This window comes from Heloderma suspectum, chromosome 3, assembly GCF_057233095.1.
Source record: "Heloderma suspectum isolate Gila_16-S chromosome 3, 16-S_ref, whole genome shotgun sequence".
In the NCBI taxonomy this organism is placed as follows: Eukaryota; Metazoa; Chordata; class Lepidosauria; order Squamata; family Helodermatidae; genus Heloderma; species Heloderma suspectum.
The window spans coordinates 29,682,985-29,709,715 of record NC_139460.1 but is presented as its reverse complement, the minus strand read 5'-3'; the positions used below and the strand labels follow the sequence as shown (position 1 = coordinate 29,709,715).

Below are 26,731 nucleotides of genomic sequence, written 5' to 3'. Positions count from 1 at the left end.
CCCCACCTACCTTGGTATTCCCGTTTCCTCTCTAATTATTCCCTGCTCATGAGTCTGCAGCACTAAACTGGTTATGGGAGTATGGTGTCAAAATTAATTTTGCAAAGCAAATTTAAACTCAAGGTTTGAAAAAAAATCCAGGAAGCAATATTGATATGCCTGGCTAACCTATCCATGTGGGCATATTCCTAAATTATTAAAGCTCCAAAATATAAACACATGTTCTTGATTTGCACATCAGTAGTGAAAGTGTGCTTAGAAATATTGCCGAATTATTTTTAGAACATCTCCTTGGCATAATGGATTAAATGCAACTGTGATAATTGTACCACTTGAGGGCATAGAATGCCTTTGGAGCAAGCCTTCCTGTATTCCTGGAGACAGATGGAAGTTTTGGTATTATAAACCATGAACAGGACAACCTTTTTATGCTCTTAGCTTCAGTTTCCTTAAAGGGTTCCATGAACATTTATATGATAACTATTCACAAAAAGCCCAGTATTTAACATCTGAGTGATTGCAGAGAAAATACCAGAGCGTCACTGCTTTGACCTTACCTTTTCTGTGGGCAGAGCTTCCTTTGCTAAATATGCACTGTGTGAATGGCAGGCATAAATCACTGTTTACACTAGGGGTCTCCAACTCATGGCCTCAAGGTTTTAAGGGACACCTTTTTGTCCTTCACAGTTTAGTTGTTATGTGTGCAGTAGCACTGCTATAGCTGCAGCAAACTCTGTTTTCAAAGGAGTGTGAAGTAACTTTGATGTCCCAACCATGGGAAAGCTATAATATTTTGGAGCTACTTTATTTGCTGCATCCTCTAAAATATGTAAGCAAACTCAGACGTGTGTTAAAGTGAATCTGCACTACCTATTTTTTTGTTTTGCATGATGTGTGCCTAAACATACAGAGCTGGATCCAAACTGTACCCTTTGTTTTGATCCAGTGGAGAGATCCTGCTGGTGAAAAAGGGGAAGTGATCTTTGCCAACTTTCCCCCTCCTACTGCAGCCCACAGTCCCCCCCCCCAGCCCACCCTCACACATGCAAACCATTCTGGAAGGACCCTACCCTCTAGAGCAGATTTTTCGAGGGCACGAAGGGCTGTAGGGAGCAGAAGGTATTGGCCAAAGTCACCTCCCCCACTTCAGCTAGAGGGAGCGAAGTCTGGTGCAGGTCCGGAGCAAGATCACTGGATACATAGTTTGCATCTCGCCCGGGGTTCTGATTCTTACTATTTGTTGTTTAAAATATTTATATGCCTCCCAATAGCAAATTCTCTGGGCAGCTTACAAATTCTACTTTTGGATTTGTTTGCATGAAAGTTAGTACTTCATTAAATAGGCACTTGACCTCCTTGTGATGCCCCTCATTATATTCTGGGCAAGCATCCCAGAATACTCCTCATCCTGCTACTTTTCCCCCACTGTGAGAGTTTGTTTTTTAAACACTGTACAATCCTGACGGTTATATTTTCCCACAGACAAGTCTCAAGTGGCATAAAATATTTAAAATACAAATACAGCAACATAGTTAAAATAAAATGCACTGAGGACTCCCTCTTGAATCCATCTGCATATCAAGTTAAGTCACTAGAGGCACAAAGAGAGATGTTCTTGGTGGTTTCCCACCACACCCACAGTTATACAATTGTTGCCCATTGTGGACTTGCCAAAGTCAGCCTGAGTACCTTTTGGAAGCATTGTAAGACCTACCTCTGTTGGCTGGCCTTTGAGGGTCAGGATTAAATCATTTTGTGTTTGTTGATTTCTGCCCTCCAGGCTATACATCTAAATAAAGAAGCTAGTTGTCGGTGTTAAGCATTTTGAAATATGTTCCTTCGAATGAAATAATTAATGCACTGTCTGGTTTTGTGTTTAGGTTCCAAAAGGTTTGCCTTACTTCTCTGTAGACTTTGGCCTCCAAGGAGGTTTTGCTCATGTCATTGAAAATCAACACAAGTTTCCTCTTTATTTTGGAAAGGTATTGAAATGTCCAACTGCTGTTCAATGAGGCTGGCGCAAGAGATGTTCCCTGTGCAGTGTCCTGAGAAGCTCACTGTATATATTAGCAAAGTTGAATAGACATGGTAGTATTATTACTGTGTGCTTAGAACATCCTGAGGACATGAGTAATATTTGTTATATCTGCGCTATGTGGTTAAGCCATTTGACTTGATGCTAATATATCACTGCGCAAAGTGAAAGTTGCAGTAAAGGGTTGCTTGAAGGTAAAAGGCTAATTTTTTATTAGCCGACTCAATAATGTGGTCTAAAAGATACTCAGTCATGGATTTAGGAAATAACTTGATCTTCTTCCCCCGCCCTTCCAAATCCAATCAACGACTCAATGGGTAAATTTGCAGGAAATGGAAGGTGCGTTTGTTTAAATCTCATGTTCCCAGTTGACCAAATAGGGCTGTTCGCATGTAACGGCAGCAAATCTTGGTTTAATTAACCCACAATTTGGTGCAGTGTGTGCTGGGTGCATTCCACAGCCTTTTTGAAAATTTAACCCCTGATCATATCGATCAAGTGTTGCTACGTGATGTCTGAACCTGGATGCTATATATTAATTGTAGGTTAACTGTGGGTTGGATGATGATGATGATATTTATATACCACTTATCATATTTAAAAACACATTTCTAAGGAATTTACAAAAAAATGACATACATTAAAATACAGTGTAATATACATTAAAATACAATTAAAATATATAATAATTGCTAAAACATTTGTATTAAACATCGATAAAAACATTACAGACCAATACAACACCATAATTAACAAACTGGGCAGCACACCCACTCAGGGATGGCCTGGGTGAAGAGATGAGTCTTTAATTGGCGCCTAAAGCATGCTACAGGTGGCGCCTCCTGAATATCAGTAGAGAGGCCATTCCATAAGATGGGCACCACCACAGAGAAGGCCCACTTCCAGGTTGCTGGAAGATGGCAGTCTGCAGTGCGTGGTACAACCAGCAAGACCTCCTCCGACAATCTTAACGATCTCACAGGTCTGTATTGGGGAAGGCGATCTGTCAGGTAACCTAGTCCCAAGCTGTTCAGGCTGTCATATACCAACAGCAAGACCTTGCACTTGGCTGAAATAGCAAATAGGTAGCCAGTGTAGTTGTTTCAACACCGGTGTAATACATGCACAGCTGGGTGCCCCACTCAGCATCCTGGCTGCCTCATTCTGCACCAGCTGCAGCTTCCGGACCAAATACAATGGTAGCCCCACATAAAGTGCATTACAGTAATCTAAATGTGACGTTACCAATGCATGGACTACAGTGGCCAAGCTATCCCTATGTAGGAAAAGGTGTAGCTGATATACCAACCCACGATTTTAACCCATGATTTGCCACCATTATGTGCAAACTGGGTTGCTGTCTTTTGAGGGAAGTAGTTTGAATAGTACATTTTGGTGTTACCCAAGTGGGAGAATCACCTCTTCTTAAAATGCAAAGCTAGAATTATTTTTTCCCTCCTACTTTGCAGTCCTTGTTTTGAACAGGTGTGGGGTTTCCAGATCAGTAATATTCTTCTCTATTGTACTTTGGAAGGAAATAATTGGTGGAATGCTGGATCTGGAGCCTAGACTTTGGAGAAAAGGACTGCGAGAAAACTTTGAGGACCAGAGGAAGAAGGTGTTGCATTTTGCTCAAAGCTGGAAACTGTATGACTTCACCAAAAGCAAAGAGTGAAGATATAGACCATATGCTGACATATGCAATAGCTGGGTTACCAATAAGCAATCAAGATCCATGAAGTTCATCCTTCTTATAGCGGAGCTATGTCAAAGACAATATGGATGTTTTCTGCATGCGGAGTGAACACATTGGATGCAAAATTATATTTTAAGGGAAGGCAATTCATGGATTTAAGATGGAGATACTTGAGTTATATACAAGTCAAATGAACTTCAGTGGTATAATATGGACATAAATGCTTGGTGAAAATTTAAGTCCTTAATTTGATGGATGAGACGTGTGTTCTGTAAGCTATTCTTCCTGCCCTCCATCCTTCAGTATTTGCCTATTTACATTCTATAAAATGCTAGTCCGTCTCCATAGATTACAATGCACTTAGCTTTTCATTTAAGATGGTATCATTTCTTTTTCTTAATGTGTTAAATTTGCTGCTCAAGTTGTAATGTTTTTAAACCCTTTAAAATAGTATCTTATTTTAAATTGTGACTATTTGGGGGGAGATTCTGTCAAAGGCATAGTATTGTTGGGCCCAATCCTTGCAGGCCACTGTGCCCCGCAAAAGCTGACATTCTCAAGAAGCAAAATTCTCTGCCCGCACTACTTTCTGCCATTTCTTCTGTGCTTCTATATGAAACTGCAGCCAGTGGTGAGCCTACGTAATTTTAGACCCTGGACTTAGGTAGCCATGTATATAAGTCTTACACCACCATCCCGTTTGTCCTTATATAGCCATGTGTATTATTTCAATTATGAAGCACAAAGTTAGCATTCCTCTTCCTCCCCTGCTGCCATCCATGCTTTGCAACCACTTCCTCATTCCTGATATATTAGAGCAAATCACACACACACAGTATATGTTATGTAGTGTTAAAAGTAATATATGTTAAATATGATCATTAGAAGAGCCATGCTGGATCAGACCAAGGGTCTATCCTGGAGAGCTTCAGCATGCCCACACCAACCCAGCTACTGATGCTGGGCCTGTTGGCTGCTGCCCCCATCACCTGCTGTTCTCTTGGTGGTCATTTGGGGGCGCCCTGGACTTTGGTTCTGAGGCTAATCATAGATAGCTGCACCATTGACTGCAACACATACAGCCATGGCTATAGCTAAATTCCTAGAGCTTTTAGAAGTTACTAGGGAGAACAAACTCAAATCCTACAATTTGAGAATCCCCTTTTATGCAAAAAATAATGTTCACTTTGATTGTAATCCTATACACACTGGCCTGGGGATAAGTCCAATTGAATTATGTGGGGCTTACTTATGAGCAGACATATGATGGATTGAGTTGCAAATATCTGGAATTTGTCAAAATGTGATCTAAATTTATTTTTTTGAATAGTTGCATGGCATCCTTGGCTCTTTTTTCTTCTTTTTGCGTAAGAACAAGAGAAGGCTTATAAGGACAAAGTAATGGGATATGGATTGCACTCTTTTTTTGGAAGCAAGCTTCCCTTTTTTCAGTTGTTTTCAAGAGCGTTCTGATCTTTAGCCTTTTCTTTGGATCTTTTATTTCTCAGGGGAGTCATATTTTGTACAGCACTGAAGCAACAGATCATACGGTTGTCACTTGACACCTATACAAATAAATAGCCCTTGACCCTTGTTGCAACTGGCTGCTAAGTTGTATGTGAAAAGCAAATGTTCTCTGTTCCCATTAAAAATTAAAAGCTAAAAGTAGCTTTTAATACTTGGGGGGGGGGACTTGTAAATGAGTGAGTCTGCTTGAATCAGCAGTATTTTTGGAAGCATTAAAATGATGAGCATGCTTTGCTCTTGTTGACTTTGGGTCAAATCCTTGAGTGGCCACATTCATTTTTGTCTAAACAGTAAAATCTCAGTAGCTGTCAATGGCTGCTAGTCATGATGGTTACATATTACCTACCTCCGGTATTGGAGGCTGTATGCCTCTGAATACCAGTTGCTGGGGAACATGAGTGGGAGGGAGCTATTGCACTTGTGTCTTGCTGTAGGCTTCTCATAAGCATCTGGTTGTCCTTTGTAGCAACAGAATGGTGAACTAGATGGGTCTTTGTTCTGATCCAGCATGGCTCTTACGTTCTTATGTCTGTGATCTAGTTTTCAATTACCTGAATGCAAATTGCCTCCTCCCATGACAATATAGCCCAGTAAAAACTGACCTGCTATTATATCCACACACACCTGGCCAGCTACAGTGTATGTTTAGAATTAGAATTCAGGTGATCCATTACCACTAGGGCCTCCACTGTGGTGCTCATGGGCACCAGTGTGCCCACAGGTATTTGCACCTGCCAGTTTCCCTGTCCCTCCTAATTTTATATTTCTTAATATTTAGGAGAACATACAAATAGTGAGCATAATGGAAAACTGGTGGAATGGAGAGAAGTTAATCGATACAGTCATCCTTGGATACAAATTCTATGGGAAAGATAGGGAAGGGCATTCTGGAGATGGACACTCTGTCTGCAAAGATGGCACAGCATCAAACACATTGGAAATCACAAAAAGGGCAGACTTCTTCAAATAATCATTGTGGGTGACAATACCAGGCCCCAAAGTACTGTACGGGGATGTGCTGTTGCACTCTGTCCAGAATGTTGAGGTGATCTTGAGATGGAGAATGAAATAGGGGAAGCATCTAAAGGAGAAAGTGTTGAAGTAATGGGTGACTTCAATTACCCACATATAGACTGGATAAATGCATGATAAAGTCATGATAAAGAGGTGCTAGATCCTTAAACAACTGAGCCCTAGAACAGTTAGCCATGGAACCATCCAGAGGGGAGGCAATCCCAGACTTAATTCTACATGAAGAAAGTGGAGCGGCAGAAGTGTTTTTTCTTCTCTCATAATACTAGAATTTGTGGTCATCCAGTGAAGCTGAATGGTGGGAAATTCAGGACAGGCAAAAGAAAAGGAAGCATTTGTTTACACAGCACATAATTAACCTATGGAATTAGCTACCACAAAATGTAGGTATGGCCACCAACTTGGACAGCTATCAAAGGGGATTAGAGAAGTTCATGGAGGAGAGGGCTATCAATGGCTACTAGTCATGATGACTATTTGTTTTTATTTAAAATATTTCTTGGCTGCCTTTCAGGGCAGAAGCCCTCCCAAGGCGGCTTACAACAATAAAATACATAAAAACAGTTAAAATATTAAAAGTGTTAAAAACATGACTATAAAAGCCAACCATTAAGACGACAAAACAACAATTAAAACCAATAAAACCAACAATGTTGTTAGCAGCAACAGTAGCAGTCATATCAAGAGAAGGCAAAATAGTATGTTTTCATTGCCTTCTTAAAAGTCTGCAATGACGGAGCATGGCGGGCCTCCGATGGCAGCTTGTTCCAAAGCTTGTGGGGCCACTGCAGAGAAAGCACTCTCACATGTGTCTACCCACCTGACTGCTCTCATGGGTGGGTAAATGAGAAGGGCCTCTCTGATCTTAAAGTACGGGCAGGCTGATATGGGTGTAGGCGGTCCTTCAAGTAACTTGGTCCCAAACCGTTTAAGGCTTTAAAGGTCAAACCCAGCACTTTGAATTGGGCTTGGAAACGCGTCAGTAACCAGTGCAGCTGGCGCAGTACAGGTGTTATATGATCGAATCGCCTCGCCCCCACCAATACTCGGGTGGCCATGTTCTGCACAAGCTGAAGTTTCTGAGCTGTCTTCAAAGGCAGCCCCACATATAGCACATTACAGTAGTCCAGCCTGGACGTGACTAGTGCGTGGATAACTGAGGCAAGGTCCGTCTTCTCCAGATAGGGCCACAGTTGGCGTACCAGCCTAAGCTGGTAAAAAGCACTCCTGGACACTGCAGCCACCTGGGCTTCCCCAGTTAGCTGAGAGCCCAGGAGGACTCCCAAACTGCATACTTGGTCTTTCAGGGGGAGTGCAACCCCATCAAAGGCCAGTTGTAAACCTCCATCCAAAGTAGTTGCTTTCCTAACCCACAGTACCTCTGTCTTGCCTGGATTAAGTTTCAGCTTGTTCACCCTCATCCATCCCACTATATGCTACCTCCAGGATCAGAGGTCCATGAATAGGATGCTCATCTAGATGGGCCTTTGTTCTGATCCAGCAGGGCATTCATTCATTCATTCATTCATTTATAAAATGTCTATCCCACCCTTCATCACAAAATGATCCCAGGGTGCATCACAATACACAATATATCATTAAAACCAATTAAAATGCACAATGACTGGTCAGCATCACAAATTCCATATATATCATCCGTCAACTACCTTGCTCTAATACATAGCCCTCAATCATCTACTCAAAAGACCTGTCGGCAAAGGATTATTTTCATCTGGCACTGAGAGCTAACCAGTGTTGGTGCCAGTCTAACCTCCAGCGGGAGAGCATTCCACACCTTCCACCAAGAAGACCCTATTGCTAGTTCCTGAAGTCCAGACTTCGTTAGATGATGGTATTATCAACAGGGCCTCCGTAGTGGATCTCCTTACCCATCCAGAGAACCATTGGGAAGATGAGCAAGAGAGCGGCAGCAATGAGACGAGGGAGCAGCCGCTGCTAACTTTGGGGTCATCATAGGCTGGGCAGGCGGCCTATAATTCAGGGGACAGTCCTCTGTTTTGGAGAGCTGGTAGAGAACAGTCCTCTATTTGAAGGTGTCCTCTCTTTGATGGGCTGTCCAGTCCAAGTATGGTTTAAAGTCCACATTTGGTTGGCCACTGTGTGAACAGAATGCTGGACTAGATGGGCACTTGGTCTGATCCAGCAGGGCTCTTCTTATGTAAGAATCATAAGAAGGGAAGAACAGTAGGGGCCTTGAAACTGCCCATCAACAGTTAGGACCTGGACAGCAGACTGAGCAGCCACACAGATCACCTAGTCAGTCTTCTCTACTATGGTGAGATGTATTGTATTTATTTTTAAGTTATAGGTAATATTTCTACATTTTACCTATAGCTATATATTTGTAAATGCAAATATTATGCAAATTAGTGTCTTGCTGATGCAGTTCCTCTGTTTTTGGCAATGCATAAGCGGCCACCCTACTGGGGAAACGGAGCGGGTAGTCAAGTAGCACAAGCTGCTGTTCTTTGTCATGGTTGTCACTTGCCAGCTTGTCTGAGCAGGTGTCTGGGCAAGCAACCTACTGGCAATGCCAGTGTAGCACAGCTGCAGTCTTCTGGGAACAGTGGGCTTTTCTAGTGATCTTGGCATCTGCCAATGAATGCCAAACCATGACACCAGCCCTGTTCTGTAGAGTTTTGGCTAGTAAGACCAGGAAGGTTCTCTTAGCTGCAGATGGGGCTCTCCAGAAATAGTCATTGTTGCATTAACTGTGTCTGTCCTTGATTGCACAGTTCTAGCAAGGCTTTCTGCCCCTTGTGTGGGCTGCTTTGCCTCTGGTAAACTTGCATTCTTGCCCGCTGTGATGGCTGTCAGTGCCATTCTTGTTACAATGGAAAAACGTGTTGGTTTGGTAGCATGTCCTAGATGTAGTTATATCTGCTGTTCATCACCTCCTCCAAAAATTATTTCTCATTAAGGGCGCAATCCTATGAAGACAGTCGGCAGCCTCTGAACTTGGAGGCTGCCTTGCATTTCTGCTAGATGGGCGATTTCGCCTAACAGCAGCACTTTGGAGGGGAAGGGAAGGAGGCTGGGGCAGCCATAGGAAACATGATATGGCTGCCGACACAGAACGCCCCCTTTTCCCGTCTCCGCACTCGGTTTCTGAGCGGAGAGATGTAGCCAGAACCGCACTGGCTATGAGGAGGAGGGGAGTGCAGCTTCTGGTCTCCGAGGTTAGAGCCCAGAGACCAAGCAATCCTATGCTTCCCGCCCCCCAGACACTGTCTAGGGGACATAAGATTGCTTCCTAAGACTTTATTTATGTAAAACATTTATATCCCGCCCTTTATCATTAAGATCTCATGGCGGCGTACAGATAAAATCAATTTAAACAGTATAAAGCAATAAATAATTTAAACAGCTAAAATATATTAAACATTAAACAAGCTAATACTTTGTGAAACTCTCACATTCATGATAAAGTAACCAATTATTCTGTTGGTGTGGAGCTTCCATTTGTTTTCCCCACAGAAAATGGGGCCTTTTGAAGCTGGAGATCTCATAACTTTATGCTAATTTTCCTATTTCTAGTCTAGTAACTTTTCAGCAAGGCTAAAATTAAAAAATGCCCAAATGGTACCCAAAAGTGTAGGCATGCAATTGGCCAATTACTGATCTTATTGAATCACATTTGGGCACTCTGCCTGGATGGAGAAAATTTCCATTGCTGTCGATAACCTAGACTTAAAAACCAGTATTTTAAATTAATAAAGACAATCCATCTCAAAGTTTCTGAGTGGGTAATAGTAAATCAAGAAAGATGTATAAAAATGAATATAAAATGCCAAGTCAAAACAACCATGACATAATGAATGGTAACGTCTTCAATCCACTGGCAGCAATAAATGGTTCTGTAAAGCCAGTCCAAATTAAAAGAGCTTGCACAGCTTCAATAAGATCCTCTCGTTTAGACTTTGTGTGAACATTTTCTAGGAGCTGAGAATTTTCACCAGGATTTTTGGACTATCAGGTAATAGGGAAAATTGGATCCATAATATATGGAATATATTTGGGCATTTGGGGTGGGTTAGGGTATTTTACCCCTTCATGGATCACTGCCTTGTTGTGGCGAAGGGGCTTGCGTAACTCAGTGAAGCCATAAGCTATGCCGTGCAGGGCCACCCAAGACGGACAGGTCATGGCAGAGAGTTCTGACAAAATGTGGTCCACTGGAGAAGGAAATGGCAACCCACTCCAGTATTCTTGCCAAGAAAACCCCATGGAACGTATCACAAGGCTAAAAGATATGACGCCGGAAGATGAGCCCCTCAGGTCGGAAGGTGTCCAATATGCTACTGGGGAAGAGCAGAGGGTATTTCCAAGTAGCGCCAGAAAGAGTGAAGCGGCTGGGCCAAAGCCGAAAGGACACTCAGCTGTGGATGTGTCTGGTGGTGAAAAGAAAATCCGATGCTGTAAAGAACAATATTGTTTAGGAACCTGGAATGTCAGATCAATGAATCAAGGTAAGCTGGAGGTGGTCAAACATGAGATGGCAAGATTGAACATCGACATCTTGGGAAGCAGCGAACTAAAATGGACAGGCATGGGCGAATTTAATTCAGGTGACTATCATATCTACTATTGTGGGCAAGAATCCCTTAGAAGAAATGGAGTAGCACTCATAGTCAACAAAAGGGTGGGAAAAGCAGTACTGGGGTACAATCTCAAAAACGATAGAATGATCTCAGTACGAATCCAAGGCAAACGATTCAACATCACAGTAATTCAAGTCTATGCCCCAACCACTGAGGCCGAAGAAGCTAAGGTTGATCGGTTCTATGAAGACCTACAACACCTTCTAGAAATAACACCAAAAAAAGATGTCCTCTTCATCATAGGGGATTGGAATACTAAAGTAGGAAGTCAAGAAATCACCGGGATAACAGGCAGGCATGGCCTTGGTGTACAAAATGAAGCAGGACAAAAGCTAATAGAGTTTTGCCAAGAGAACATGCTGATCATAGCAAACACTCTTTTCCAACAGCACAAGAGGCGACTCTACACATGGACATCACCAGATGGTCAATATCGAAATCAGATTGATTATGTCCTTTGCAGCCAAAGATGGAGAAGCTCCATACAGTCAGTAAAAACAAGACCTGGAGCTGACTGTGGCTCAGATCATGAGCTGCTTCTTGCAAAATTTCGGCTTAAATTGAAGAACGTCGGGAAAACCACTAAACCGTTCAGGTATGACCTAAATCATATCCCTTATGAATATACAGTGGAGGTGAGGAATAGATTTCAGGGATTAGACCTGATAGACAGAGTGCCTGAGGAACTATGGACGGAGGTCCGTAACATTGTTCAGGAGGCAGCAACTCAATCCATCCCCAAGAAAAAGAAATGCAAGAAAGCAAAGTAGCTGTCTGATGAGGCTTTATAAGTAGCTGAGGAAAGAAGGGAAGCGAAAAGCAAGGGAGAAAGGGGAAGACATACCCAACTGAATGCAGAGTTCCAGAGAATAGCAAGGAGAGACAAGAAGGCTTTCTTAAATGAACAATGCAAAGAAATCGAGGAAAACAACAGAATGGGAAAGACTAGAGATCTCTTCAAGAAAATTGGAGATCTCAAGGGAACGTTTTGTGCAAAGACGGGCATGATAAAGGACAAAGAAGGCAGGGACCTAACAGAAGCAGATGAGATTAAGAAGAGGTGGCAAGAATACACAGAAGAACTATACAGGAAAGATCTGAATGTCCCTGATAGCCATGATAGTGCGGTCACTGAACTTGAGCCGGACATCCTAGAGAGTGAAGTCAAGTGGGCCTTAGGAAGCATTAGTAACAACAAAGCTAGCGGAGATGACAGTATTCCAGCCGAGCTATTTAAAATCCTAAAAGATGATGCTGTTAAAGTGCTGCATTCAATATGCCAACAAATCTGGAACACTCAACAGTGGCCACAAGACTGGAAAAGGTCAGTTTACATTCCAATTCCAAAGAAGGGCAACGCCAAAGAGTGTTCAAACTACCGCACAATTGCGCTCATTTCACATGCCAGCAAGGTGATGCTCAAAATCCTACAAGCTAGGCTTCAGCAGTATGCGAACCGAGAACTACCGGAAGTACAAGCTGGGTTTAGAAGAGGCAGAGGAACTAGAGATCAAATCGCCAACATTCGCTGGATCATGGAGAAAGCAAGAGAATTCCAGAAAAACGTCTATTTCTGCTTCATTGACTACGCTAAAGCCTTTGATTGTGGGGATCACAACAAACTGTGGCAAATTCTTAAAGTGATGGGAGTACCAGACCACCTTACCTGTCTCCTGAGAAACCTGTACGAGGGTCAAGAAGCAACAGTAAGAACCAGACATGGAACAACCGATTGGTTCAAAATTGGGAAAGGAGTACGACAAGGCTGCATATTGTCACCCTGCTTATTTAACTTATATGCAGAGTACATCATGAGAAATGCCGGGTTGGATGAATCAGAGGTCGGAATTAAGATTGCTGGGAGAATTATCAACAACCTCCGATATGCAGACGATACCACCCTAATGGCAGAAAGCGAAGTGGATCTAAAGAGCCTCTTGTTGAGGGTGAAAGAGGAGAGTGCAAAAGCTGGTTTGAAACTCAACATTAAAAAAACTAAGATCATGGCATCTGTCCCCATCACTTCCTGGCATATAGAAGGGGAAGAAATGGAAGCAGTGACAGATTTTACTTTCTTGGGCTCCAAGATCACTGCAGACGGTGACTGTAGCCATGAAATTAAAAGACGCTTGCTCCTTGGGAGGAAAGCTATGGCCAACCTAGACAGCATAGTAAGAAGCAGAGACATCACCTTGCCGACAAAGGTCCGTCTAATCAAAGCTATGGTTTTCCCAGTAGTAATGTATGGCTGTGAGAGCTGGACTATAAGGAAGGCTGAGCGCCGAAGAATTGATGCTTTCGAACTGTGGTGCTGGAGAAGACTCTTACGAGTCCCCTGGACTGCAAGGAGGTCAAATCAGTCCATCCTAAAGGAAATCAACCCTGAGTGCTCATTGGAAGGACAGATAATGAAGCTGAAGCTCCAATATTTTGGCCACCTAATGCGAAGAGAAAACTCTCTGGAAAAGACCCTGATGCTGGGAAAGACTGAAGGCAAAAGGAGAAGGGGACGGCAGAGGATGAGATGGCTAGATAGCATCACGGATGCAATGAATATGAACTTGAGCACGCTCCGGGAGAGAGCGCAGGACAGGAAGGCCTGGCGTGCTATGGTCCATGGGGTCACGAAGAGTCGGACACGACTGAACGACTGAACAACAACAACAACAACAGGGTATTTTAGAAAATGTTTCTATGGTAGAATTTTATTGTTTTAAACTGTTTTATTGTATGTTGTACATCGCCCAGAGTGGCTGGGTGACCAGCCAGATGGGCGATTAATAAATTTAATAATAAATAAATAATAAATAATAAATCCCCCTGCCCCAAAACATTAGGCTGCTGAGATATATAACCAATAACTGTATACTCGTAACTAACGCCTCCTCCCCCCCCCCCCAAAACAGGTTAACATACCTGTCTCTTGTCAGGTTTCAGAAATGATTCACAACGGAGTGGTTTGGATTTAAGATTAAGCCATAGTTTAGTATTACAACCAAGAGTCTTGGGGTTGTGCCTTTTTCTCTCCCTCATCTAGCATGGCTGTGCAGAGGAGTTTGGAAGCTTTTCCTTCCATTTAGATAAACCTCAGCTTATCATGTCAACTGAACCTGACACATCGTGGTTAATCTGAACTGCAGTTGGTTTGAAACAAGCCAATTTCAAAGCATGTGTTACGGAGCTGGCTTGTTCCAACAAACTTTGGCTACGATTACCTACAGGTTAAGGTTTGGACACAAATCTAAATTGTGGTTAATTAAAACCAGAGGTCAAAGATTTCAGTCTTCTGGCAGCTGCACCAGAGAGGACAGGGGAAGAGGCATGCACGAGTCTAAGGCGTGCTGGATAGGCCCTAGCTGGACATGCCTGGGTTTGAATCTAGGCCTTTTGCATGCAAAACTGGTCCTCTACCAGTGAAATACAGGTGTTTCCCCCAAACATCTACTTCCCTGAGATAAAGATGAAATATTCACTCTTTACAGACTGTGGACTGTACTAGGTAAGAGGGAAATGCCCACAAAGGAAATGGCTCAAAATATCATGCTAATACCATATGGGCATGATAATGTTACTAGACTCTAACTCAGGAGTCCCCAACCATTTTGGACCTGTGGGCATATTTGGGAATTTGAGAAACTGCTGTGGGCATCACCACAAAATGCCTAATCAGTGGATCGGCACTTTGGCATCTACCTGTCGTATCTGTGGATCTTAGGCTGCGTCTTATTCAGCAAAAACTTTCATTTTGTGTCTAATGGACACTGAAACTTCTCTTTAATACGGTTTTGTCTAATTCAGCTAATTGCTGGCAATGCAATACAACTGATGTTTCTTGTAAACATATGTTTTGGCAATGCCCAGTAGTTGCTTCTTTGGGGAAGGAGGTTATTACATAGATAAATTTTGTACTGGAACAGACTTTAATATTCACTGATGCACACACACTTTTAAATTATTTACCTGCTTCATGGAAATTAACAAATGGTCAGCATAAATGGATGCTCCATGCCCTTTTGACAGCTAAAAGACTAATATTACAGCACTGGAAGGATAAACACTCACCTCCTATAATGCAATGGATTGAGGACCTTATAAAGCTCTCGACATCTGAATGGGTGGCATATAGATGCCACCTTCAAATGGATACTTATTTGGATATTTGGTCTTCTTTTGTTGAAGCCTATGTATAATTACTAGAAAGTTGTATGCATTTCAAATGTACTCATTGCTATGGATATATACAAATCCATGTATGTATATTTAAAAAGAACGGGGAAATAATGCTGGGGACCCCTTTACAGGTGCCATTGGAGGTGCCTGCAGGTGCCATGTTGGTGACTCCTGCTCTAACTAGAGAGGCTGGGTCAATCATTTTCAATTTTGTTGTTAAACAGGAAAGGGAGAAAGAAAACAAAGTAATAGATTGTGAAAGTGTATTAGATGTCTTTATTTATTTGTGCCTGTTCATTTTTCTGCTTTATCGGAGTAGTGATGGTATCAATGAGTGCTTCCAGATGGAGGTCTCGTAGCACTAGCAATCAGGAGGCATTGTGCAGCTGCTCCATCTTTCCTTCCTTAGCGGATTTTCTGTGTTAAGAAAAAAAAGTAGAAGAAATGGTGGGAAAACACGGGAATGTTTGTTTGTTTGTTTATTTATTTAATTTCTACACCACCCAATAGCCGAAGCTCTCTGGGCAGTTCACAAAAATTAAAACCAAACAGCACACAATAAAACAATATAAATAATTTTAGAACATTAAAACTACAGTATAACAATACAACCAGAATAAAACCTAGCAGCAGTTTAGGGATTTAAAATATTTATTTAAAACAGCAAAACTAAAAGTCTAGAATGCTAAAATGCCTGGGAAAATAAAAAAAAACCTGGTGCTGGAAAGAATACAGTGTAGGTGCCAGGGGAACCTTACTAGGGAGCTCATTCCACAGCTGGGGTGCCACAGCAGAAAAAACCCTCCTCCTAGTAGCCACCTGCCTCACTTCCTTTGGCAGGGGTCATGGAGAAGGGCCGCTGATGATGATCTTAAGGTCTGGGAAGGCACATATGGGAGGAGATGATCCTTCAGATAACCTGGCCCCAAGCCTTTAAGGGCTTTAAATGTTAATACCAGCACTTTGAATTGGGCCCAGAAATGCCGGTGCAGCTGAAAAAGTACTGGCATAATATGAGCTCTCTGACCAGTCCCTGTTAACAATCTTGCTGCCCTATTCTGGACCAGCTGAAGTTTCCAGACCGTTTTCAAAGGCAGCCCCACGTATAACGCATTGCAGTAACCCAGACGAGAAGTTATCAGAGCATGGATAACTGTAGCGAGGCTATCTCTGTCCAGATAAGGGCGTAGTTGGTATACCAGCCTAAGCTGATAAAAAGTGCTCCGTGCCACTGAGTTCACCTGTGCCTCAAGTGACAGTTCTGGATCCAAGAGCACCCCAAACTACGAAAGTGATCCTTTCGGGGGAGTGCAACCCCCTCCAGAACAGGTTGAATATCACCTAGCCGGGCAGACGAACCACCCGCTAACAGTACCTCTGTCTTGTCTGGATTGAGTTTCAGTTTATTGGCCCTCATCCCATCCATTACCGTGCCCAGGCCCTGATTCAGAACAGCCAGTGCCTCACCTGGGTTTGATGAGAAAGAGAGGTAGAGCTGGGTGTCATCCGCATATCGATGGCACCTCAGCCCACACCTCCGGATAACCTCCCCCAGCGGTTTCTTGTAGATGTTAAACAGCATGGGGGGGGGGGGATAAAACAGAGCTCTGTGGAACCCCATGGCACAATTGCCATGGCACAGAGCAATAATCCCCCAGTACCACCTTCTGGAATTGGCCATCCAATTAGGAGCAGAACCACTGCAGTGCAATGCCTCCAACTCCCAACCCAAACAACCTATCCAGAAGGATACCATGGTCGATGGTATCGAAAGCTGCTGAGAGGTCCAGGAGAATCAACAGGGTCGCACTCCCCCTGTCCCTCTCCCAGCAGAGGTCATCCCACAGGGAGACCAAGGCAATTTCCTTTCCAAAACCAGGCCTGAAGCCTGATTGAAATGGATCTAGATAATTTGTTTAATTCAACAGTGCCTAGAGCTGTCCTGCAACCACCCGCTCAAGCACCTTGCCCAGGAAGGGGATGTTGGCCACTGGCCTATAATTGTTAATGTCATCCAGGTCCAGGTTAGGCTTTTTTAGGAGTGGTCTGATTACTGCCTCTTCTAAAGCGGCTGGCACCACTCCCTCGCTCAAGGAGGAATTTACAGCCTCCTGGACCCTCCTTGTTTGATTTAATAAGCCATGAAGGGCAAGGGTCAAGCACACAAGTGGTCCATCGGACTTGGCCGAGCACCTTGTCCGCATCCTCAGGCCTCAATAACTGAAACTCATCCAATAAAACTGGACCAGATGGTGCTCTGAACGCCTCTACCAATGGAACTGCATTAATCGTGGTGTCCAATTAATGACAAATCTGAGCAACTTTATCTTCAAAGTGCCTTGTAAATTCATCACAGCATGCCACCGAGAGTTCCACCGTCTCCCTCCCTGGCCCAGAATGTAACAGGCCGCAAACCACTTGGAAAATCTCTGCTGGATGACAGTGAGAAGATGCAGTGCTGGTGGAAAAGAACTGTCTCTTAGCCATCCTCACCACCACAGAGTAGGCTCGATAGTGAGCTCTTACCTGTGTTCGGTCAAACTCAGCACGAGTTTTCCTCCACCTGCGTTCTAGCCATCTCCCCTCTTGTTTCATTGCCCTCAGCTCAGGTGTATACCAAGGAGCTGGCCAGGCTCTACTCAGAGGGAGAGGGCGCTTGGGCGCAATCGTGTCAACTGCCTGAGTCATCTCTGCATTCCACAGAGCGACCTGGGCTTCGACAGGAGCACCAGCCATACCAGCAGGAAAATCCCCCAGAGCCCTCTGGAATCCATCGGAATCCATTAGCCTCTGGGGCTGGACCATTTTAATAGGTCCCCCACCCTTGCAGGGGGGGAAGGCTGCCAAGAGTCTAAACCTCAACAGGAAGTCATCTGACCATGATAAAGGGACAGATGTTAATTCCTCCACTTTCAGATCACCATCCTCCTGCCCAGTCGAGAAAACCAGATCAAGCGTGTGTCCTTTTATATGCGTTGGGCCAATGACATGTTGGGACGGCCCCATGGTTGTCATGGCAGCCATGAAATCCTGAGCCGCCCCGGATACAGCGGCCTCGGCATGGAAGTTGAGATCCCCCAGGACCATCATCCTAGGGGTCCTCAACACCAAGTCCAAGACCACCTCCGTCAGCTCAGGCAGGGAGTCTGATGGGCAGCGGGGTGGGCGGTACACCAACAGAATCCCTAATCTGTCCCGGGTACCCAACACAAGGTACAGGCACTCAAGATCTTCACTCGAATGAGCAGGAAGCCTAGAGAGGGTGATTGAATTCCTATAGACCACGGCAACCCCCCTTCCCCGACCCTCAAGTTGGTGTTGGTGCTGCACTGAGTACCCAGGAGGGCACAGCAGGGAGAGAGTAACCCCTCTCAAATCCCCCACCCAGGTCTCAGTAATACATACCAGGTCAGCCCCTTCATCCACAATCAAATCATGGATGAGGGAGATTTTATTTTGGACCAACCTGGCATTCAGCAGCAGCATCACCAGACCCAAGGGCAGACTGGTAAGGCTGCCAGGAACCATCAGGTTGGGGGAAGAACCAGAAGAGGGGATAGAAATAAGGTGTCTAGCCCCTCTTCTCCTCAGCTGGCCTGTTAATCCCCCAACACCACACCTCCCTCTGCCCCTGACCACAGTTATGGCAGCACCTCCCCAACCCCCTGAGTTGCTCAATGGTCCTCCCAGGCACACATTAAAATGTTATGAGTAGAAGACAACATCATCTGCCCCCCCCCCCACTTCCGTAATTGAGGCAGAGTAACGGCATCATAAAAACCTTGACTGGAAATACTCAATATTTTGTTATATAGATTTTCATTTTGGTATTATTTTCGTTTGCTTGGAACCTGAGAGAAGCTTTTGTTTGTTTTTAAAAAGCTTTCAATAAAAAATAAAGTGAAAAAACAAAGAGGGTACTCTTTGTTGACCTTTGAGTGTCTGGTGAGTTTTACCAGAAGAAAGAGGCTCTGATATATGTTGAGTCCAAGGTGAACAAGTGGATCTGTTTGCTGACGTTTTGCATGTAGAATCTTTTGGTGGCTGGGGAACATCATTTGCTTCATAATTCTCCTGAAAGTTTAATGACTGTCTCTGAAATCCATCAAAGCAAGTAACTGTCAACATAGCCCACTATAATCTTTATTTCTAGAATCTTCTTACAGCCTTTATCACCTTTTGTTCTTCTCCTCCTTAATACCTTGCAGTTATCTAGACATCGTTACAGTCTCACTGCCCTATTACACAAATAAAGAGATGGCTCTGAGTAAAGGCTGATTAGGAGCCACAGAACTAATGAATAAAATAGGTACCTGTTTCAAGTGTTTGGAAGTGAAGGGTGGCAATGTGTCCTCTTACAGAGGACAGGCCTGTTTTTGAAGGTCTGCCAGAAGATTGCTGCCTATTTGAAAGTGTCCTCTATTTGAAGGGCTGTCCATTACAATTTTGGTTTAAAGATAAAGAACCATAAGAAGGAGAGCATTCAGGGGCCCTGAAGTTGACCATAAACAGTTAGCACCTGAACCGGAGGTCAGCTGGTCAGTGTCTTCCACACTATGGTGAGATGTACTGTTTTTCTACTTAAATTAGAATAATTATTTCTAAATTTGCATTCATACATATAAATTAGCATATTCAAATTTTTATGGAAATCGTCTTGTTTTGTCCCCTTTTTTGGTGATGCACTAAGATTAGTAAGTGGCCACCCTAAATCACATTCACTTTTAGGGGCTGAAACTGGTTTTGATTAGAGTGAGTGCAAAGAGGGTGCATGCGTGTGTGTGTTTCTAGCAGAGTGGGCTCCAGATTTGAGGAGGCTGTGGGCAAAGTGTGCTCTAATGCCCCACTTCTCCTCTGATGGGGCCAGGCAGACTTATCTGGCAACAGTGCTCTAAGCAGGGCTAGGAGGCTAGGTCTAGCCACCATTTGGACTTACCACAATGCCCCTGACATAGTGTTGCCCCAGGACATTTTGGGAAATTAAAAGTGGTAACTAGAACCAGCCATTTGGCACTACTCAGAACACTAGGCCAGAAACAGTTTTTTAAAGGGGACAAGGCAGAGCTTTGGTCTATAACCCACCAACTGCCCAAGGGTGCTGGATGTTTACCCTGGTCCTGGTCTATAGAGCTGTGAACCGGTAGCTTGGATGTCAGTAGTGAGCAAATTTAGAATTTGAGGATGCTGAACGTATGTTGTCTTCCTGTATGGTTGTTTGTCCCTACAAGATCCTGTAGAAAAGAGATTTTATGAAGTGTGCCTGCCACTTTAAGAGAAGATAGCCCTCACAGATAAGAGACGAGGCTTAGAACAGAAAAGACCGGGGTTGCAAGCTAGAGAGATGAGGCACGAATTTGTCCAATGAAGCTGCTTTTGGTGTTTGAAGCCGATAAAGAGGTTGATGATGTTGGGTTTCTCACAAGCCCACACAATGCCTGCTCAACCTGTATATTTCTAAATGAACAGATTATTAGTAAGACAATGTAAGCCTCTAATACAGGCTCTTTCAGGGCCAGCCCAAGACATTTTGCTGCCTGATGAGGCAGGATGGAAAATGGTGTTGCCCCCCCACCCTTTCCTGGCAATTGCAGATGCATCTGTGGCAGAAAGGCCCACAAATTCCTCTCCCTAGCAATAATAATTGATAATAAATTAAATAATGAACAATTTGCTGCCCTTTCATGCTAAATCAGCTGCCTGAGGCTGCCATTTTGCCCTGCCGATGGCCCCCGCCCTGGTCATTTCCAACAGAAAATGGACTTGTACCACCTGCTGTTTTGGGAAATGAACATAAAACAGTATTTCCTGAATGGTACCATTGTAGTCCAGTTCTGGTCCTTTCCAGTGTTACAAATACTGCTTTTCTCAGGGATTTCAAGCTGCCATTGAAGCAATTTTCTAGAATCTTCCAGAAGTTGAGAGAGCACACCGGAAACATCACAATCTCATTGAAAACTCCTCTCGTCACCAGTCATCTCACCTTGTAAATATTCTGGGAAAGTGATTTCTACAAGGAAAAGGCAGTAAAAGAGAGAACACTGTGATAATGGCATCAATTTAGGTAAAAGATCAAATGTACCTCTGTAGAAGCAATGAGATGACACACAGGTAATTCTAAGGCCTATTACCTTATTACAAACGGCAGAGCTGCATTTAGGCAAATCTGTACAAAACAGACAAGCAACATTTAGAAAAGCCAGGGAGTCAGACATCTCGACAGGAGTTGGGTTTGTGTGTGTGTGTTTTTTAAGGTCTTTACGAAGAGTTCGGGGTGGAGGTGTAAATACATATATAATGAGCTTTAAATGATGGCAAAGTGAGGCCTATAGATTTCTAAAAGCCAAAATGTCTCTCTATAGCAGGGGTGGGCAACTTGTGGCTCTCCAATGTTGTTGGACTGCAACTCCCATCATCCCTCACCATTGGCTATGGTAGCTAGGGTTGATGGGAATTGTAGGCCAAAACATCTGGAGGGCCACAAGTTGCCCTCTCCTGCTCTGTAGCTGCAACCTTTTCAGATGGGTTGCATTAAGAGGCTGTGTGTGAAGACCTCCCATGGTGATATGGGTTTCCATCTTGTGTTTCTGGCAGGGTTCCTATGCCTTTATAACAGCTGTGTGACATGCAGGATTTCAGTGGGTACAGCTGTCCTGAGCAATAATGCGGACTCGCTGTACCTGTTGAATTTGTACTTATGTTAAAGGGATAGTTATCCCTAATGGAGAGGGGGGAAGGCAAGAGTCGTACATGGTAAACAGGTAAAGATACGCCCAGATATTTGTGTTCTGAAGTAACTGGTCTTTTGCAAGTGTCACAAGATTGTTGCCACAGCACAAGTCAACATGCATAATAATAATGATGATGACGACGATGAGTTCAATGTATGCATACTAAATGAGCATAGGACTGACAACCTTTAATGTGGAAGTCATTCTTCCCCCACATTTTCATAACTCAAGATAGAACTGGCGGCATTTCCATCTAGATTGCCTTGAAGCTGAATATTAACACTTACATTTACTATTATGCTTACATGTTATCAAATATGTATGCTAAGCATTGGTGAACTGTCCTGAATAGGATCAACTTCCAGTAAGTTTCTATTACAAATCAGTATGAGGAAGAAAACCTGGCCATTTTGCAATTATCATTTTTCCCTATTAATTTCCAAAATCTCCCCTTTAAAAAAACTTTGCATAATCCAGATCTAGCCATGCTGTGCTAAAGAGATGGACAAGATCCAAGCCCAAGTGATTTTCTTTTTCATTACTTTGGCACATTTATCTGTTCAACGGTTGGGTTTTAATGGCATCTTTTTTCTGGGATGATTCAAATAGAAATTGCAAATATTAAATGCATCAGATCTTAACCTGTGGTTATTCCCGGTGTTAAAAAAAAATAACACCCCAACGACTCATTTTGATTTGAAAAGCTGAAAATGTTATTAATTGCTGTAGTGTCATTTCATTTTAATTTTTTGTTGTTCTTTATGCGCTCGGTATTAGCATTCCATGGGAGAGGGGGCAAGATAATATCTGTTTAGGTCTTAGGTATCTAAGGAGGCTTTGAGCAGGGGCCTGTTTCCACGAATGATTTACTCCAAGCTGGCTGCCTGTGGAGGTCATTAGGGATACATGATGTTGTGGCCATCCAGCAGCCACCCTGGAGCTTATCAGGGAAAAACTGGATTTTCTGAGACTGCTTAAAGTCCAATTCTTTTCCTTAAGTTGGTTTCTCCTCAGTATAGCTGCTGTGTGCCCCAACCCCCACATTTACCTCGGGTATGCTAGCCCTGCCCAGGAGTGTGCCTTTCACCGTGGCCCTGGTCAAGGGGTGTTTCCTGTGTGTTTCCCATCCCTGCACAAACCCATTAGTGTCTCCTCAGAAGTAACTCCCATTGTGGTCAATGAGGCTTGCCCTCTGAATGCCCACATCAGAACTTACAAAGATCCCTGCAACTGACATGGCACAGTTTAAAGCCCAAGTCCCTAAGTCCGGTAAAGTGCAATCTAGAGGCTCCGATTCTCCTTTGTTTGGTTTATTGCCTTAGGAAGAATCTACTTCAACCCTTGTTATAGAGATCCTGTGGGTTAAAATGGGGGCTGGTTTCCCATCCTTGTGTTCTCCCCCCACCCCTCTTTTCTAACACAAGCATATGTGTGTCTATTCGGAAGTAACTCCCATTGTGCTTAATGAGGCTTGCTCCTGAAATGCAGGTGTATCTGGACTTTCAGGGGAAAGGAGAAAGGGAGGGAGAGGGGAGGAAGCCTCTCTTATTGGTTAGCAGCCCCTGCCAGTCAGATGATGTTCACTCCAACTTCTAACCCTACCAGGAAGTACGTTCTGTGAAGCGATTTTTACTGGTGCAGAGCAATCACTCGTGGAGCCCTGCATGGACCAAAGCACAGCAAAGCTGATTCCTTTTAAAAATCCTGTACTCTTCCATTAGCTTCTCCTTCCATTGTTGTGGAAACACGGCCTCGGTTCATACGATCACAGCAGCCCATTGTGACTTATTTAAGCTGTGCTAGGTTGTGGCATGTGCTGTGGCCATTTTGAATATTCAGCCCCCAGTGAGGGCTTGTCATGGTTTGTTGTACCATCCAGACTCAGGCAGCATGTGTTGTCTGGAGGTTAAACAATCCTCAAATAACTCATGGCCTATTGTTTAACCCTCAAACAACCCCTGCTATTCAGGTTCAGATGACACAACCAAGCACTCTCACCCCCGGCCAGGGATTGAATATTCGCTATGGCCGCCAGCATGTGCCACAACCCATCATGGCTTAAATAAGCCACAGTGGGCTGTGATGATTGTGTGAACCAGCCCATTGTGTGCTAGAGCAATGGTATTTCATGTCAGGTGAAGACCTTTTTATTCTCCCAAGCATTTTAGTTCTTCAGGTTTTTTAAAAATATGTTATTGTACTTTAAGGTCTTTACACTGCTGCTTTTTAAATTGTGTTTTTAAACTTTTTTAAAGTGTTGTACTGTGTTTTGTCATGTTATTGTATTTTATGGTTTTAACAGTTGCGACCTGCCCAGAGAACTTTGGGTATTGGGCAGTATAGAAACGTGATAGACAGATAGATAGGATAAATAAAGGACACCATGGAAGAGAGGAGGCTACTACAGCATACATGAATGTCACTATAACACAATCTCTCCTAGTTCTTATAGTCTTCAGCCCCTAGCACAGGAATCCCCGACCTTTTGGGGCCTGTGGGCACATTTTAAATTTTTTAAATCTGCTTTGGCTGTGACCACAAAATGGCTGCTGTGGGGGCCAAGGCTAGTCACAAAATGTGCAATGCCATGGGGACTGTGTGTAATCACTCACACACTCCTTTCATTATGTGTGTGTGAAGGAACGGAATTGTCTTCCGTTTTTGTCTTTGGTTTGGATTTTGGATCTTATGGGGTTAAATCTTTTTTTTTGCATGCATGCTGGTCAGTACCAGCCAAAAGGTCAAAAGTTTATTTAATGATTAGTGGATATGTGCTCAGGAAGCCAAGGGCTTGCAGATGGCTCATTTTTATGTGCGTTGTATGTGTGTATGTATTCAGAGAAAACCCTTTTTCTATTAATATTTTTTTCAGTAAAGTTGTAAACTTTGTTGATTGAAACTCTGTGGTCTCTTTTCTTGTTGGGTTTGTTTCAGATCACAGTTTGAAGTGCTGATTTTGACCTATAAAACCCTCAGTCGATTGGGACTAGGTTAGATGAAGGACCACCTTCCTCCATATAATCCTGCTTGAGAAGAAAATCTTCCACAAAAGCCCTTTATGCTGTCCCTCCAGGTATGAATAAGGTAATGAGTGAGAGGGCCTTTTCTGGGATGGCCCCCCACCACTGGACTCCTTCACTGCTTGCATTTAGGAGGGCAGTTAACACTGTCCTTTTCAATCATGCTTTTGAGCCCTCCCAAATACTTTGGCTGCTGTGAATTTTGTTGGTTGTTACTGCTTGTTTTCCTAAAGGAAATCAACCCTGAGTGCTCATTGGAAGGACAGATACTGAAACTGAAGCTCCAATATTTTGGCCACCTAATGCGAAGAGAAAACTCTCTGGAAAAGACACTGATGCTGGGAAAGACTGAAGGCAAAAGGAGAAGGGGACGGCAGAGGATGAGATGGCTAGATAGCATCACTGATGCAATGAATATGGACTTGAGCACGCTCCGGGAGAGAGTGCAGGACAGGAAGGCCTGGCGTGCTATGGTCCATGGGGTCACGAAGAGTTGACACGACTGAATGACTGAACAACAACAACAACTGTTTGTTTATATTGTTTTACTGTACACCACTATGATCTCCTTAAAGAAAAAGAGTGGAATATAAATGCTTTTAAATAAATAATAAATGGTGCAAAGCAGATCAGAGTCTTATTTAACTTTTCCTAAGAGAGATGGGTCACACAGCCTACAGACCATAAGCAGTTTCTCCCAGTTTCTGGGCCAAAGAACAAACTGAGTTGATCTCAACAGAGAAGAGATGTTCAATTTCTCTTCTTGTTGGGGTGTGATGGGAGGCAGGGTAAGAGCTTTTCCACAAACCCTACAACGGCAGAAGACAGTGGAGGAAGCAGGTGTTCGCAAAACAGCTGGCAGCTGGTGCTTTAATACGATACATGAGTCGCTAATGTCATTACCATTAAATATGACATTTAATTGCAATGCTGATATCATTTGCTGCCAGTTTCATAATTTGTGCCAGGAAATTGATAAAACTGGTCATTTGGGGTTAGTATTTTTGCACAGGGCAGACAGCCTAGGATAGCACAGGTCCCCTCTGATGATATATTTGTGCTATGGGAGCCATTGTGATGTGGATCCTTCCCAACTGCTTGGGTAATGCGATAAGCTGCTGAGAATACTGCTACTCTCCGAAATTTATTTATTTTAAACGTCTATATCCTAATTACCAATTCAAAATTTCCAAGGAACCATACAATAAATAGTCATCAGTAAAGCAATAGAAATTCAGTTGAACAAGGCTGTGGTTGTCCAGATGTTACTGGATTACAGCTTCTACCATCCCTGACCACTGGCCATGTTGGCTGGGGTTTATGGAAGTTGGAGTCCAATAGCAGCTGGAGGGCCACAGTTTCCCAATACCTGCAGTAAAAATGAGATGCTAGATTAAATGGACCTTTGGTCTGATGGAGCAAGACATTTCTGTACATATAAAGCTCCCTTATATATGGAGAAATTGGGACCTTCAAGTAAAATATAAGGGATTGGATCCATACTTACCCAGACTTAGACTAAACTCATTTAAATCAATGGGGCCTAAGTTAGTCATGACATTTATTTATTTATTTATTTATTTATTTATTTATTTATTTATTTATTTATTTATTTCAATATCGACCAATAGCCGAAGCTCTCTGGGCAGTTCACAAAAATTAAAACCAAACAGCACACAATAAAACAATATAAAACATACAGAACATTAAAACCACAATATAACAATACAACCAGAATAAAACCTAGCAGCAGTGCAGGGATTTAAAATACATATTTAAAACAGCAAAACTAAAAGTCTAGAATGCTAAAATGCCTGGGAAAATAAAAAAAAACCTGGTGCTGGAAAGAATACAGTGTAGGTGCCAGGTGAACCTTACTAGGGAGCTCATTCCACAGCTGG

At 43.2% G+C, this 26,731-nt stretch overlaps 1 protein-coding gene across 2 annotated transcripts in view; it reads left to right on the top strand.

Annotated features, from left to right (window-relative positions):
* CWF19L2 (CWF19 like cell cycle control factor 2) overlaps positions 1-25,456 on the top strand; it is a 130,914-nt gene extending 105,458 nt beyond the window's left edge. The window contains exons 17-18 of one of the 2 annotated variants that reach the window (XM_084842707.1): positions 1,881-1,982; positions 3,570-5,396. In XM_084842707.1, coding sequence (XP_084698833.1) covers positions 1,881-1,982; positions 3,570-3,710 — 243 coding nt within the window. In that variant the 3' untranslated portion in view covers positions 3,711-5,396. Of the gene's footprint in view, positions 1-1,880; positions 1,983-3,569; positions 5,397-24,744 lie in introns of those variants that run through there. The other variant, XM_084842709.1, reaches the window with a different exon arrangement.
* Positions 25,457-26,731: the final 1,275 nt, after the last annotated feature.